Source organism: Danaus plexippus, chromosome Z, assembly GCF_018135715.1.
Source record: "Danaus plexippus chromosome Z, MEX_DaPlex, whole genome shotgun sequence".
NCBI lineage: Eukaryota > Metazoa > Arthropoda > Insecta > Lepidoptera > Nymphalidae > Danaus > Danaus plexippus.
In genome coordinates, this window is record NC_083559.1 from 14,749,676 (window position 1) to 14,767,447 (window position 17,772).

General features: G+C 32.6%; 1 protein-coding gene and 1 long non-coding RNA gene across 2 annotated transcripts in view; one reads left to right on the plus strand and one right to left on the minus strand.

The window, feature by feature from the left end:
- LOC116777238 (bicaudal D-related protein homolog) overlaps positions 1–17,772 on the minus strand; it is a 41,354-nt gene that overhangs the window by 2,108 nt on the left and 21,474 nt on the right. Inside the window, exons 2-7 of the mRNA XM_032670668.2 lie at positions 11,240–11,380; positions 6,305–6,460; positions 5,866–6,039; positions 5,190–5,430; positions 1,728–1,948; positions 22–174 (exon numbers count right to left, since the gene is read on the minus strand). Coding sequence (XP_032526559.2) covers positions 22–174; positions 1,728–1,948; positions 5,190–5,430; positions 5,866–6,039; positions 6,305–6,460; positions 11,240–11,380 — 1,086 coding nt within the window. The remainder of the gene's footprint in view (positions 1–21; positions 175–1,727; positions 1,949–5,189; positions 5,431–5,865; positions 6,040–6,304; positions 6,461–11,239; positions 11,381–17,772) is intronic.
- On the plus strand, positions 1,902–3,696 carry LOC133319900 (uncharacterized). Its single transcript, XR_009753360.1, has 2 exons — positions 1,902–2,028; positions 3,196–3,696. It is a non-coding gene; the product is annotated as an uncharacterized LOC133319900 (long non-coding RNA).

The window sequence follows — 17,772 nt, forward strand, 5'->3', positions numbered from 1 at the left end:
CGAAACATATATTTTTCTCACCTCGCTGGCCTTTTTCCTCTCTATAGCTTCGTCTCTCTCCTGCCTGGCTTTGGTGACAGCTTCATCATGCTGTAAGCTACTGTATGTCGCGTCATTCAGCAGTTTATCTCTCTCGTCAGCTGACGCTCGCAGTTCAACTTCCGCCACTGACAGCTGGAATATATTACAATCGTTTTAGGCTGCATAGGACAAGTCAGATAAAAAATACCCCCAAAAAAAGACCTAGTGTTTAAGTAGTTAAGAGAAAATACTGTCGACTTACAAAGTAATGTAAGAAAGAATATTCTTAAAAATGTTTCCGCTAAGTTATTTTTAGTTGAAATCTATTTGATGCCAAATAAAATTCTCCGATGCAGAACAACAGAACGCATGTACTCCTGAATGTCCGTTTTAATATCTTTTAACGTCTGTTATAACAGGAATCGGTCTGCATCATGAAAACCTTCCCTTTGTAAATCAAGTCACGGTATGATATTCGAGATCTAATTCATTGTTTTAAAACAATCCGAGTTCTGAATTCGGTGATAACTTTATTAATAAATGGTTCTGCCAATCAGAACATCTTTGAGGTTATCTAGTTCAGCGGATTTTGTGGTTATCGAATTACGACCAATGCTTTCTTCCACGTCTTTACGTAACTATAAAATAGTATACATTATACAATATATATAAAATACACGATATATATATATATATATATATATATATATTCAACAATTCTTATGTTACAGATGTCCGCGGTCGATGGGGACTGCCCATAAGGCAGTATATTGACCTCAAATTATATATACACTGATACAGCAAACGCTTGAAAGTTACTATATTATATTAAGGCAGTTCTTTGAAAATAAACTAAATATATAACAAATTTTAAATAGGTTTACGAAGGTTCTGCATCGGAGGTCGACGTCCGGGCCACCGACCGCGTCACGCACGCTCGGACATTGTACGATTATACATATACATTTAACTTTGAACTATCACATCACAGATTTAACTGAACCGTATATGAGATAACTGATAGAAATTAATAGATATCAATTGAGATTAACTAAGGATTTTGAAATTCAACTTCCCAAATAAAACGACTTTTGTAAGCCATTTTTATTGTTATATATATGGGCATAATGATCTGATCGTGGGTAGTCTGCATGACTCATTCTATGAAATAATTTCGTTTCCAAATCCGTTATGTATAAAACGAGTTATATAAACAAAATATTATCTACGTTTAAGTAAACGCTTAGACTTGATAATTAATTTAATAAAATAACACATACTTATATACGGAAATAAGTAAAAAATCATGTCAAACAGATAACATTCGTTTTTTTTTTTTTTATTATTATTGTACAGTGACTTAACAAAACGTACCGTACTTTTAATGCCGTTAATATAGAAGCGACAACCGAGTAATCAAACAATAATACAAAAATTTGCAAATATATATGCTTATATGTCGCAATTATGATTATGAGTTAGTTAGCAAATGTCACAGAGTCAGAGACAAACAACAGACAGAGACAATAGAACAAACGACGCCATTGTTTTTATGGGGTATAGATGTTTATTGAGCAATCATACTAGATAGCTCCCGAAAATATTACACGCACACTATTGATAGCGAAAATATATACTGGGATTATTATTCGTTGGTGCGAAAGAATTTTTCTTTTACGTCGTCATAATTCTTTCATTAGCCTCACCTTGGACGACAGTTCCGCTATGATCTCATTCTTTTCATCAATCTGTCTCTCTCTCTCCATAGCACGACGCGCGTGGGAGGCGATGGAGTCCCTCACTCTGGATCCCTCTAGTGCTGCATACGCTGCAACGGCATCAGCACAAGCGGCGGACAGTGCGCCACGACGGAGAGTCTCCCCTTCATCACCATCAAGAGACGACAAAGATAGATCTGAATGTAGACCTGTAACGAATCCTTAGAAGTATATACAATGCCAATTCCTTAACTGTTTGTATGAAAACGAAAAGAAAACCAATTATAAGGTAAAAGCCTCAAAGATCTTGAACTAAAGTTAATTTTGTTACGCTTTTTTTATGCTTTCTTTTGCGACGTCCGTTCTAAAACGACAGCAGAAAATTGGCTTCCACATTATGATCAGTTAACGAGGTGTTCGCTTTTTGTGTATATATATATATATATTAAATTTTATTTAATTAATTCGTAACAGCAAGTTATAATGTGCTCATAAAGCCTTTAGCATTAGTCTTAGAAACGTAATATATGATATAAAATTCATACTAAGTATATATCTATAGGAGATTTTTTTTATGATTACTCATAAGTCTGGTATAGTGAGTCACTGAGAACTGGTCGTTTGATAAAGGTCACTACAACTTACCAGTCCATAAAACTTACCATATAACGCATTTGCTATTGCGTAAGCTAATGAAGGTTAAGTAGGAGGAAGCTTTTAACTCTAACGTATTTATCACAATTCATTTAAGAACGGTCATTTTATAATATAAAATATATAAAATAAATAAATTTTGTATATCAATTATATAAGGGATGTGAATTAATCTATTAATTGTTATGAACATCCTGTATATGTTATAATTGGATCGTGCTGTATAATTTTTGAGATGTGGTAACAGTAATACAATACTAAATACTGAGATCGTGCGGTCGGCTACCGGATATCGGTACTTAAGTATCGGCGAAAGCTGTTTCAATAAGGCATATAGGTTCAATTTATTTAATATATATATATATATATATATACCAACAATAATATATATAACATAACAAAAGTTCACATTTCAAACGAAACAATAAATATGTATTGTGAACGAATTGTCGTGAGGCAAATTATTTTCCAAACACGAAGTAAGAACAGACGTGCAGAGTAGTTCATAACAGAACATACTTAGATTGGATTGCACAACGCGTCGTATTAAAGATGTTCGTTTTATAGAAAATAGCTATAATTGTTATTGGTACATAAATAATAACTTTAAAGTATCATAGTTTTTTAATGTTGCAATCATTACAATACACTATAATAACTAGTATCACTAGTCATAAAATCTGTTTATGTGTGGAATTAAACCGTCCGTGTTGCAATACGTAATTAATAAACAGCTCAAAATGTACTAAACGAAAGCACACGAAAGCGTCTAAGTGTATTAAAAATACTCATCTTTTTACAGAAGGCGTAAAGTATTTGGTTTTTAAAGAAAATTTACGGTCCCGTAACCGAATAAAGTCACATTCAATTTGACAGTTCCATGTTTAAAATACTCGTATGAAGATTTATTAAGGCTCTTACAAAAATCCTAATACATAAAGAAAGATAACATATATATATATAGGCGCTATCAGCATTGATGACTTGATGACGGATGCAACGTGGAAATAACTTATCGGCGTTCACGATCATTGTTCAAGTAAAACGAAATCAAAGGCTGCTTGAAAGGAGAAGAGAACTATGTTTGAATTCTGGCACAGATACGGCAGAGTCCAGAGAGCGCGGACCCTTGAGGAACGTGACTGTGAAGAATCTTCGAGAAATACAAGGACGTTCAGAAGAATTGAGGATTCGTTTTAGAACAACACGGAACTACTGGAAGAAGTGACGTTAGTGACGTCAGCGAGGCCGGCGTCTCACTCTCTGTTTAAACAACGAGTTTGTATTAAATCCGATAAGTAAATTGTTGTTTTAGTCACTTCGCTACCCTTATAAGAATAACCAGTCCCTCACATAATATGTAAGGATATTTAAATCAAAAAAATTCTTAATAATTGTGACAGTCCCGTCATTATTACATGTTCCTTTTATCATATAAAAACATTCATTTTCGTGACATATGATAATCCGCAGAACAGTTTCGCTGTAGCCCACGGAAGGCCAGACTCCAGAACAAAAGATGCCTTTAAATGTATCATTCTTGTTCCCCTAATCATCAACCCATGTCCAAAGACCGGGAACTTTATACGGCTTTTAAATGATTTGTTTGGTCAGCAAAATCTAAGACCCTCAATTTGACGGAGCGGATATTGATTGTAAGTTCTGCTTTATACTGAAAATGTCCAACTAATTTTGATTTTGTGATATTACCCGACAATCCAATCGCTGTTCGCATCCACCAGTTTTTGTATATACACGACGAGTAAGGATGGAATTTAAGTCATACGCTTAATGTAACCTTGTGGGTGTATTTTATTTTATAATAAAATTATTCAGTGACGTGATCGAACTATCCAAGAACCAGTCAATCGTACACACAAAGATCTCAAGTCAGTCAATCTGTACAAAAATCTCGATAGATTTTCAACTCAAAATGGCTTGGGAGTGATTTCGTTTATAACACATTAAAATATTCTATAAAATATCCTATATTAAATCATTCAACCCAGTCGATTCTTTACTCGGTTTTTTAAAAAAATCTTTTTTTTATTTTCAAACAGTAATGATAAATCCCGTGACAAATCCTCAGTCGTGCCCAATTTTCCATCTTTCAAGGCTTATTACGTCGATTATTGTACATTTTTTTTGTATCACTATGGTTTAGAAAAAAACTTTCGTATCTTTAATTTTATAATACGATGGGAATGTTTTAATTACCGACACTTAAAATGTCAGGAAAATTTGTGTATAAAATAATATATATTATATTACGTGAATACCTTTTATTGGATGAAAAGGCGTTGGAGCTTATATTTAGGGACTTATATATTTAACTAACTAGATGGGATATAGATACCGATTCTAGATTCTGGACCAAAGTTAACTCGCTAACAATGATTTTGAAAGCGCTGTTTTCTTTAAGGCTGATTAATTAAAATATCACTTAATAGTAATATCTTCGTACTGAAAAAATCTTCAATTTTAACTATGAATAATAAAAGTACAATACATTTGAAACAGTTATTCCGATGTTAAATAGAAACTAGTTCATGCTACGCGTGTTCTAACAGGTATCGATTTGATTGCGTGTCAGCAACTAACGCGTAATGTGGACCTTGTTCCCATATAAATAAAAGCTAGAATCGAACAGCAAACAGTTATAAGACTCATACCGAAATTACGTGTAAAAAAAAATCCATCCAAAATTAACGGCTTTCAAACACTTAACTGTATCTGTAATATGGAATATTGTGAGGTAATTTTTTACGAGCAGAAGGAATAATGTCCTTTACTTACCGGAGTCATCGTCGTGGCCCGTGTTCAGTTGGAGGGCTAATGCCCTCAACTGCTTGAAGACCTGAACAGCCTCTGTTCTTAGCCAGTTCTCATCTTCTTCCGGTTCCGATTCCAGTTCCGCGTGCAAGGACCTCGGAGTGTTCGTAATTTCCACCGGATCAGATCCAACTCTTTCTGCCAGCGTGTCGTGAGATCTCTGTAGACGCTCCAACTCCTTGAGCGTGTTCTGGTATAGATGTTCCTACAGGAGAATTTCATTGATTATCCAAGTTCCAAAGTATTTTACTACTACTAATATAACTTACGATCAACGATGCGGATATAATACGCATTAACGATAAAATCTAATTCTTAGTGGCGTGAGAAGAATCTCATTATTCAATATAAGAACCAAGAACGGGAATTCACATCCAATTAAGTGCGTATTAGTGCCGAAAGACAAAGACTTCATTATTTACTGAGAAGCCTTAGAATAACCAAACACTCGTACCAAGCCTATCATAACATTGTAAATTATAGAGACGAAAGTATTAATAGCAGCCCAAATAGTTTATTATAGGATTTCCTGTTATTGCAAACGCTTATGGGCCAAATTTGTATGAGTTTTTCTGAATATTATCGTATTACCTTGGCCTAGGACTCATTGATGAGATACCGGTTCTGATGCTTTAATTACCTGTTCCTTCAACTGCCTCTCCAGGGCTGAGATCCTGTCGTTAGCTTCATCTAATTGCTGTGTTAAGCTGTCTTTGTCTTTTAGCGATGTGGTCAGCCGTCTTTCCAAATCCGCCCTTTTATCACTCATGAGAGCCAGCTCAGCTTTGAGGGATTCCAAGCTTTGGACATGGTCCTATATATAAAAATAGACATATAGTTCGTTATGTATAGTTCCCAACATGGTAGTAAAAGTATTGTAACTTAGAACGTCACTAGATGCAATCTTTGACTCAAAAATGATAAGGGAAAATGCTTTCAATGTCTATCTACTTCGAATACGTGGCATTCATAAAATACGAATATATTTTTGACAAATTTCTCATTTACGAAACAGTTTCGTCATTATGTAATATTATTATTAACAGCAATTATAATCACACACTTAATGTTCGTCTTACTTGCAAGCTCGTCTTTCTTATGGAGCACTGATCTTTGAGCAACTCCAGTTGCGCTAAGAGCTGCGCCTCGACAGCAGATGACTCCTTCAGTTGATTAGTTAGACGAGAATTCTGTGCTGTCAACTCTGCTATAAGACCCGTCTTTTCTTCTTCTCTCTGTAACAAGTTATAGGCTATAGTATAAAACTACCCACAGTCTAGACAGAGACGTGATACAAATGCCACCAGTTCAGGCATTCTTCATTAAGAAGATTGTGCATCAATATCACCCAATCATCAGATCTCTTGGACTTTAAACACATAAAATACTTTCCAAATTTCATACCGATTCTAATAAATTAAATTAAAGCATTGATTCTGATAAGATTACTGGTCTTCAAAAATAAATTGCATACCAACGACTTTTACATTACAAATGTATAATATTATCTTCTATATGAGAATCACTTTCACTTTAATTAATACACACATTTTCGTTTAACATTAAAATGGAATACACAATAAAAGAGCGAGTGAGTAAATTATATAAAATTTATTGACATTCAATCCGGTTTTTTAATTCTTTTAAATAACTATATAAATATATATATATATATATGTTTTTTCAAACTTTTCTTGACATTTATTTGCTGGCATTACAGAGTTTCACTGTTTGAACTCTTTATAAACAGAGTACAGTTTTACGAATTTTTAACAAGATGTTTTAAGATATTTTTCCAATGTTTAGTCGCCACTTGATTTTATCTAGCTGGTTCTGATCCTATAAACGTCATACAGTGAATGCTATGTTAGCCCCAATGACATACCACGAGGGTATGTATTAATATCCTAGTATTTATCAGCAATCCTCATTAAAACTATAAGATATTTAGTAAGCGAGATAATTAAAAATATTAACTAAGGACCGAGCGGTGCTCTGTCCGCAAGACCGACCGTGGTTAATCGATTTAAGTGTATTTTAATATCTTGCAAAAACAGTTCGTAGTGTAGCGAATTAAGGTTCGAAATAGCATCGGAAATATTTGCGAAACGGTTTTTCTAGATGCAGAAGGTCGTCGAGTGACAATGCCAAGTGTTGCAATACAACATTATCCATTCCTTTACAATTAAATATTGAATAAAATCTTTATTATCGATGCTTCTACGAGGACAGGATGACGGGCTTAGAAAAATATTATGGGATCGTTTGTAAAGCATAAACATGGATAATTTGGTAGTATTGTTTGTAAGGACAGTCGCATTAAAATTGATATACAATCTCAAAAATACTAATGCTATGATTATAGATTGACAGGAGTGAGGGAGATACAGTGTCATTTACATTTGGTTTAAAGCATCGTAGTAAGGGTGAATTGAACGGGAAAGTCATATAATTTAACACTTTAGTTTATTACATAGCAGTGACGGGAGGTCCTTGACATTTTCAACAAAAACGAGTCTTCATAGTGACCGTGGTCATTTCCCGAAACCTCACCGATTACCATAAAAACATAATGATCATGTCCGATTAGCGAATGTTGACAATGGGATGTGGTGGATGTTGAGCAACCGTCGGAAGTGACCGTCTCTAATACTGAAAACTTCTACTTAGTTCTTATCCGGGGGCTGATATATAATTAATATAAAACGCTTTTTAATTTCAGGAACGCAGCCATTATCATTCAGTATTGCGTCAGCTGAAGCAGGGTTTGTATAGGTGTACTTGTAGTATAGTTGTAAAGTAATTAATGGTGGGGGCGGCGACCTTGATAGCGCTTTCAGGGATATATTTACAACGCTAGATTTCATGGAATTGTTTGTTTATTCTGACGTCAAGGCGACCAGCAATACATTATGAGCGCCCCCATTCTGACCCACCTCTGACTTTTTGAAACGATCGATAAAGTTAATTTTTTATACGACTTTTTCATATCTGATTGCTTTATTAATAAAAAATCAATGTCGGTCACGTCTCGAAACATATGTAAATGGATCGAAAATTTTTGATATTTTTTTTTTATTAGATTACACGTGTAAAAATTATATATTTCCATAAAACGAATGTACCTATCTTTTTGTAAGCAAAGTTGTAAGTAAATGCAAGCCGTCTACACGTGACCTCATCGTTCTTAATAATTGATGAGAGTTGTTTGAAATCTACATACAGATGTGTGATTTAGTTCGCTAACATCATAGTCACATCATAGAGCTCGTGGACAAACGAGACAGTTTGTAAGCCTAACTTCACTGAATCGTTGCTTTTCCATATTAAATGTTTTTCATTGTTAATTCCTGTACAACATTTGTTTATTAAATGGACTCCATTATATAATTTATTGAGAGTCCAATTTTACATGATCACACTGAAAAAACTATAGTGTGCGCTCGCCTTTATTTGTAAATCACCTTGGCGAATAAAAGAAGTTTGAAGGATGTATTTATATGGCTTGATATAAATCGACACTTAAGCTCAATAAGGAAACCCTACTTTTGTACCTAAAATAAATTTGGACATTTTTTTATTTCTAAGTTTTAATAGTTTAGGTGATAGGAGAATACTGATCGGGCTATTTGGGATTTGTACTTGTGCATGATTCTCTTTTTGGGAGCGTTATCAAGAATATGTAGAGAAATACAAAGCAATGAGGGAACAAGAAAATGTCATTAAAATTTAGCTATGTAAATGTGATCTGATCAGTTCTTAAAAATTTTCAAATTATACTTTAAAATGCTTTCAATTCAATGTCAATTAATATATATATATATATATATATATATATATATATATATATATATATATATATATATAAAATCGCAACACATATTTACAAAAACGCTGTGATGTAATGAAAGAAAAACAAAAACTTCTCTTTTAAAGCAAAACTAAAAGGAAATTTATTCTTCATCACTCGTAATTTAACGATAAATTTTCCATTCGTAACAAAATTGTTTATATAAATTATAATGACTGCAGCGGCTAGATTTCGAATAGGAATTGTGAAATAAATAAGCAAATTCAGAATACATTTAGAATTATGAGTGGCAAAACCCGGTTAACGACGTATTTGATATATTTCTGTTTAAAAATCAAACAAAATTAATCGTATTTTTTCTTAAAGAGTTTTAAACATAACATTCGTCAATAAATAGGTGTGTGTGGTTAGCGAAATATTGTATTATTATTTATTATATACGCCATATAACCAATATCACGAGTCGCCTAATCCGACACGTTTTGATACGTTCGTTAACAAAAAGTTGTTTTTTTTTTAGAAACATTTGCGAGGATCAGACGAAAAGTACTTAGATTGTGCGGCTTCGTGAACGTGACTGGAGAGCCGTGACACAGGTGTTGAATGTGATGAAATTCCTGATTCACTATCACGTTGAAAATGAGGATATTTTTTATCAAATTATTTTCTTATAAGCAAAATAATAAGTTAAAATTAATTAAATTTATACATGCAATTCTTATGTCTTTGCAATTCTATTTTGTATGACAGAATAATTTCGATTAATTATCAGTTAAGAAAAGGTTTAGTAAAAATCATACGTACGTAATATTTGCCTTTACAGTACGATATTCTCACAACAATTCTGACCTTCACTAAAATACCCCTACCATAAGTTTTCACGTGTCCACGTTTCCAATCGTAATTATGTATTTATATAAACTCGATAGGAAACTGTTTAAGAACTGGTCTCGAAAGCATTCCGCTACTCTAACTGGATAGTTTAATAGTAGGTACGTTAGTAACAAAGACGTCTGAGCAAGCAATGCCTAGGAAAATCTCATAAGATTTCTACCTAACTTCAATTATACTCTCACTCCACATAAACTATTTAGCTATAATTGATTTAATGATAATACCAGTAAATGATTCCTTTGCGTTCGATCTGGTACAAACAAAAAATAGTTGTCATTTTATTTATTAGAAACAAAAAAAAATCCAATATACCAAATCGGATCGTGATGATTCAAAGGTATCCTATAAACGCTGTATTGGACATTCGAGGTCATTGCACTGACCTCCATCTTGTTCGGAAACGATTATTTCATGACATGCCAAAACCTAAACTACTCCTGAACGTTAATTAATGTGAGCATTATACCAACCACTGCTCCACTTCTAATTTTTCTTTGGAAAAACAGAATATAAATTAAATTTCATTATATAAGGTCATGTTCTCATGTGAAAAGGTCTAACTAACTGTATTGAGCTATTCTACAACCGCCCTCGGGCGTATCGGCCACAATGGAATTCAAACAGTCTAAAGCCTATTCAAAAATAATATTCAGTACGAAATTAATCATTCGATTATTACATATAAAGTTTAATTTCGTATTTCGCTACTTATTTTTGTCTGCGATTACGTCACTACGGAATCAAGCACAGATATAACATAAAGCGTTTTGAAACGATGTACATATGTGTATGGTAAGCAACTGTCACCGACAACTATGTATAGTCTGTGCCACGTGACATCATGCTATGTCTCAATTAGGCATTAACCACACTGAGTTTCTTGGAAATTTATATGCTACATCCTATTCTTATGTCTAATCTAATTTTTTTGTAAAGTTTCGTCAAGATCTGTGAAGTAGTTTTTGCTTGGGAGAGAAACAAACCTGACATTTACAATATCAGAAGGATGATAGTAAAAAAACATATTTAATCAATTATTAGGAATGATAAAGCAAGGTCTGCATTACATATCAAGTCTATGTAAACTGATAAACCCATTTCGATGAAACTTCGTATGAAAGAAAATAACTTTGATAGATGAAGAAGAACCAGCTAGATGAAGCCGCGAGACTATTACGTTATATAACATGCGATACTTAGATTTAGTTTTTAAGACGTATTAAATTCCTCTGTATAGCCTGACGTATCTATGAACATTATTCAATTAATTTTTATATTATTTTATGTATGCATTAATAAAAGATCTCACTTGTTTAACTGAATTGTCCTTGGAGTCGATCTTGGCGGTGAGTTCTTTGATGTCATTCTGAAGTTCCACAAGCCTGGCTTCGTATTCCCCTTGCTCGGTGTCCAAACGTCGTCGCAGGAGATGCTTTTCTTGCTCCAACTCCTAATAAAAGATACAGATTTGAAACAACAATTTATATAAATAAATCTTAAATCGCTATAAGCTTTGATTCTTCTCAAAAATCATATAAGATTAAATTTTCATGAGCATAATATTATTCAACACGCGCTACTTTGGTTAAACTTAAGATTAAAAAAAAAAGTATTTTTTTTTTAATAATGGCAACAAGCACGTTATAAATTTGCGTCATTCGATTTTCAAATAAATGAATTATTTTTGAACAATCGATATAAAATGTATTCAATATCTGCAAACTGTGTAAATATGAAATCCAAAAAACAAATTAATATCCATATAGTGTTAAAACATTACGTTTTAGCTGAAGCATTAATAACATTGTTTGATGTACATTTGTGTAAACTTATAACATAAATAACGTCTGTGTTTGTGTTATTTGTTATATGGTTTTATTGCTCATTATTCCTGAAACGCGATTATTATGTTATCGTTTTCTTGTGTATAAATATATTTAATACACTAATAGGTATGCATAACTCACTTGTTACGCTGCAATTTTTTGTTCCAATCAATTGATAAGAACCACATTGTGTACAGTTTCGAGAATATTTTGAAAATCACATTGAAAAAAGCAATAATTCTATTGCGAGAATATTTTTGATTATATTTTTCATACAAGTAAAATAAGGTTTTATTTAGCGATTAGATCGCTTTGCGTTCCTCTAATTCTGAGATGCCTTTAAAAGATTTGTAGCTAACCGTGTCCAAATGAACCATAAAAGTTAAAATTACTCGAACTTTATAAGGTAACAGTAATTTTAAGTCATGACAATCGATATAAGATATACTACTACCAAATAGTGAAATTTACATAGATATGTAAAAAATAAAGATTGTATTCTGTACAATTAGTAAGTCATCGTGATATGTGACTGTAATAAGGAAATCGGTTTTATTATGTGAAACAAAAAAGTATAAATAACGCACGTTACCGATCCATTGTTCGTGATATCCGACAAGATAAATGAAAGTTATGACATGACACGAGAAAACAAATTGGACTGCATGCAGATGTGATCTCTATCACACCGAGATAAGGACCATCGACGTGACCTGGATGCTCGTGGATATGTGAACCATGGAGTTGATGTAAAGTGGCTTATTTTCTTGATTCTTGTAAACAAACAATAGCGTACATCTTCTCGCAATTCTTTTGTATCCGTCAGTGTGAACTGAACTTTTTTTCATGACAACGACCCCATTCCGCTTCCAGTAACCTTACAGTAAACTGCGCCTATTTAACATCGTTTTTAATAGTTAATCCGTTATTAGGTTTGTTCAATCATTTCGTCCACACTTCCAGCCGGTTCGTTGTTAAGGAGTCGGCAACGCGTTTATTGCACTTGGTATATTCGTAATCTTTTTTACGCCATCAACAATATTTCGAGCAACTAGTTTTATGAATTGACCTATTTGCTCAATACTAACAGACAGTGATGTCGGCGCAGAAAAAACTACACAAATAAACATTTTAAAAACTTTAGAAATTATATTATAAGTAATAACACTTGTCGTTAGATCGAAGCGAGTGAGTAAGTTAGCGGGAAAGCAAGTGGTCCGAAGGTTTCAACTTCCGCTCGCAACATCTAACTATAAAAGGATATTAAGGGTATATTAAAGATTATAAAGCTATCGAACGTCCTTCAAATACCGGCCGCTCGCTTGTCATTACTGTCCACTCAAATATGACCCACTTTGGACAAAATGTTTACAAAACAATACAAAAATATTCGACGAACTGTTCTCAATTGTTGCCTTCAGATGTTTATTATTTTTGTAAGTCTTAACACAGTCACACAAGGATATAAACCGCTGTATTTAAATAAATAAAAATACCTATCTGATTTTTTAAATAATTGAAAGTAAGTTATTCAAAATATAATTGTCCCAGACAGATGTTACCATAATATATTTACGCCCTTATACCGTCAAAGCGACTTTCAAGAAACTATTGTTTAATTGTATACATTATTATTATTAATAAAAGAAAATACATGTAATAGAAGTAAACAAGTTTCCTTTTTCTATTCACTAGTACTACAATATTTTCCAACAAAAGAATAGTTCGCAATTGATCTAAGCTAATTTTTATCGAGGTAGTTCTTTTAAGATTTCGCTTCGTTAATATTTTCTACACTAAACATTCCTAAATTTACATAAAATTCCAAATTGCACATCTGGAATCGAAGATATTTGAAAGGTAATTCCTGGAATATAGTCCATATTTGTAAATAAGGCGAAAACGCGATTACAATTTACTTGATGAGTATTTATTCGACTTGTGGCATCAGTGGTATTACGATGCGCATGCGCACAGTATTGGAAACACGGTTACAATATCTCTTATGGTTCCACAGGGACGAATGCGTAATGCATAGTGGAAAATGAAAGGTGCCTTACAAAATCTATTTGGTATAAATTAATCTAAATATGAATTTTTAACATAGTAATTATTTTATGAGAACGTCATCAAATATGGCGTCACCATTAAAGTCACTCGCTAAAGCTGGAATAATATACGAAAAAAAATCAATAAATATTTCAGAATAAAAAGTATAATTTTTAGTATTATTAAATTATAAATATACGACATATAATAAATCGGAATGCCATTATATATGGAATATTTGCGAACAGACAAAACCGCGTCCAATGGCTAGTGTTAGGTAGTTTGAAATCTAACTCCCAATCTATACGTGTCGCATATTAATTCCCACGACGTATCACTATTGCCTCACTTTCACTTACTTTTTAGGTAACATTATTTAGAACTCGACAATAATATTGATTTATTTTTATTTGTATGAAGTATTTGATTTTTTATATGCATATCAAATTAATCTTATGCTATCAGATTATATACATACATATAATAATTTAACACTCAGCACAAAAAAGAGATACTATGTGTGTGTTTCGATTTCTGTGTGTGTATCTTTGTGTTCTTAATCTGGCATCGTAGCTCTCAAACGGATGGAACGATAATGATGCGGTTGTTTTCACATGAAAGATATTTTCTTTGCATAGATACGAAGCTGTATTTGTGACGTTACGAGCTCATTCCAAAAGGCATTTTAGGCGTATGTATGCTTGCAAATATAATCGTGAATATACAATTAAATCATTGGAGTTGATTTGAGTTTTATAAAATTTTTATTGATTTCATTAACTGGTTGTTTTAAAACTGTTAAGTTTGCGTAATCTATTACATATTCTATATTAATTTTCATCTCAGGTTCACGCAAGCGTCGCGGCAAACGTGTTAACTTGCAGTTATCACGTGTGATCTACCGGACATTTTAATTGTGAGTTTTCATTACTAATAACGTAATTGAGTGTAAAAATAAACCGTTTTCCAAGATGCTGTTAATAGTGTAGGTTAACCAATAAAGACGTGGCGTCTTTTCTAACCAACCCATGTTCATAGATACATTGACATTTAACTTGTTCTTTATTTCTATTTACGATATAAAGATAAGTACATATTAAATAGCTTATCAGTTAGACAGATAGATAGAAAATTTTAGATTTATATTAATCATTCCTAAGTGTACTAGTTTTTGTCTTCGTCCGCGTTAGTTTCAGAATTAGAAATGTAGACAGGGCGAACTCTGTTCCTCAGTAGAGGGCAGTAAATAAGAACATTTGGTATTTTATCAATATATGTAGTTTTTTCTTTTTTAGATTCAGTGAAAAGTATTCCATGTCCTTCCAGGGTCTGCTATCTCTACCAATTTTCAGCGAAACTTGTGAAGGCATTCTTGATTTATAAATATTGAAACCAACACGCCTTTTTCATATAAAGATTGCTTCACGAATATCGACGGCTTACTCATTAGCAAAAAAATTTAATTGATTTAATTAAAAAACCAAATGTTTATTGGCAATTGGGTAAGCAAAGTAGTTTATTTAAGTTTGCTTAGCGTGTATGTGAGGGTTTAATGAATATGCCAAGAATCAATGGGGACACATTTCAGAATAAGGTTATATATTTTCTGCATATATGTCATGCATACCATATCTTCAATGACGAAACACACGTTCAAGGTCGTCCTCATAAAATGCACAACCTCTGCTCGATTAAGAAAATCCATTACTTCAACTGTATAAAAAACAAATACCTAGTAAACAGTAATATTATATGCTAAGTATTTTAATCAAATAAGAATAATTTGCTTAGTTATACGATTACTTGTAGAATAATAAAATACTTATAGTTTCGAATTAAATCGTTTCTAGTCTTAATGTTATAATTTTCCTCTTCTAGAATCTTTTGCCCATGTTATTCACTTATAAAATGTAAGACGAACAATTAAAACGTAAATTTTCATAATCTCAAGTCCATCTCGCTTTCGTTTAGGATGTCCTAGATACGTCGCATTAATGACCATTGTAACTTGCATTAAGGCTAATTCTGATAGCGATCTAACGTAATAAAATAAGCCCCAAGTTATGATGTTCTGGATGTTTTTTTATACAGTGAATAAATTATTAAATTTTGAGCGACTTATAATATATTTTATTCAATATTCTACATTCTATGACATTCGACAGCTCGGCTTAGGCTACTCCTCCAGCCATAAAAGTTGGTGCATATATTGCAGTTACTTACGAGGGACTCCACTGACCTTAGTAATAATATGTTTAAAGTAAAACACGGTATATAAAAACAAACTGTAATGTCCTTAAACAAAAGGGAAACGGAAAAATATTTAAAAAGTTACAAATGTTCGAAACACTTGGTGTTTTGAAATTCGTTGAGTAAAATAGGCGGCCATTATCACGTCCTATAGGAGGTCGGTTCGGTTATCGGAGATACGTGATTGAATTTTGAAGGAATTTAATCTCAGATAGAGATTGTGAGATGCCTCTGAATTGGACCAGAATTATTCTTTTTTATAGTAAAGAAATTCTCTCTGAATGACGTCTATATAATTAATCATATAAAAATAATATTATCTTTATTAAAAATAAACAAACAATATAAACAAGATCGAGACACATCTCTCGTGATTTGGACTACAGGCTAAAGGTCACACGATCGTTGGCCAACGGCAGTGATTTCCGTAAAAACCGGCCATTGTGTTTCAACACGCCCATGAGAATAAACAGACAAACATTCATTGCAATTTCACATTCACAACTAAGGCTTGTATAGGTTAGTGTAGTTTGAAAAGTGAGGTAAGTAACCTAAAGCTTTCTACCGTGAAGCAAACGGCTGTATACAACTATGATGTTACCATTCCATAGAACTAACAATGACTGTTAATATACTGTATATGAAATGATATTAGCAGAATATACATCAATCAAATGGAATATTATGAGACGAAGATAACCAAACATTGAGTGGAAATATTTAAATATACGCCCGAGGTAACGGATCCCAAAGACGTATGCAAATATCAAACACACGGGATGTTATGATAATAATTATTGAAAATTGATGTTTGTTTTATTGTTATATCAAACAGAGTCCAGGATGTGAGTATTGTGACAGAACAGACCGACAATGAGGTGGGAAATCGATCTGTTATAGAGAGCGAGAGTCATCAGCTATAACAAAAAACAAACAATTGCGTTAACTCTGATCTGAATAATTTCCTTGTTAGATTTTTTTTGCAACCGTCATAATTGTATGTGAGTTTGAAAAACTATGGGAATGTATTGTGACAAAATGTACGAAACAAAGCTTTTTCTCGACTGCTGTAACATGCCAGACGTATGTGATATCATTGGGGTACAACCGCAGTTAATGTTGGAGAAGAGTTATACAGATACAGCTATACAGATCAGATCAACGAACGCCTCCAGCGTTTGCTCTGCTTCGTATTGCAAAGATTTTATTCAGTTGGATAACACAGTTGCGACACTATATCATATAATTCATCACTTCTTACATTGCTCTACACTTTGAAGGCTTAACTATGACGGTTGTATATATTTTTTGGTTGAATTACATCTTACTATTATTTAATTTACATTGGCAGGAAGTTATCAGGTAATTTACGCTTATGGAGTGAAATCATAACAATATGGTTTTGTTTGAATTCACACAGAAATTTTGTATATTAGAAATCTTATTATCTGTAACTGTACTTCTGTTTCATACATAACGTGTTTTTATTACAAATGTAATTCATTTGTCGGACACGTGTAAGTTTATTTGGCTTTTATCTTAAACTATTTAAAATAAATAATTTATTTGTGTGAAAGAAAAAAAAATATTTTCCTATATGACGATACCTGTGTTATATATATAATATATAGCTGTTTCTAATTTCCAAGACGTCAAGACGTAATTTATTTTATAAATACAAAGAAGATACTAAATAAATTTAAAACATACTTCAATG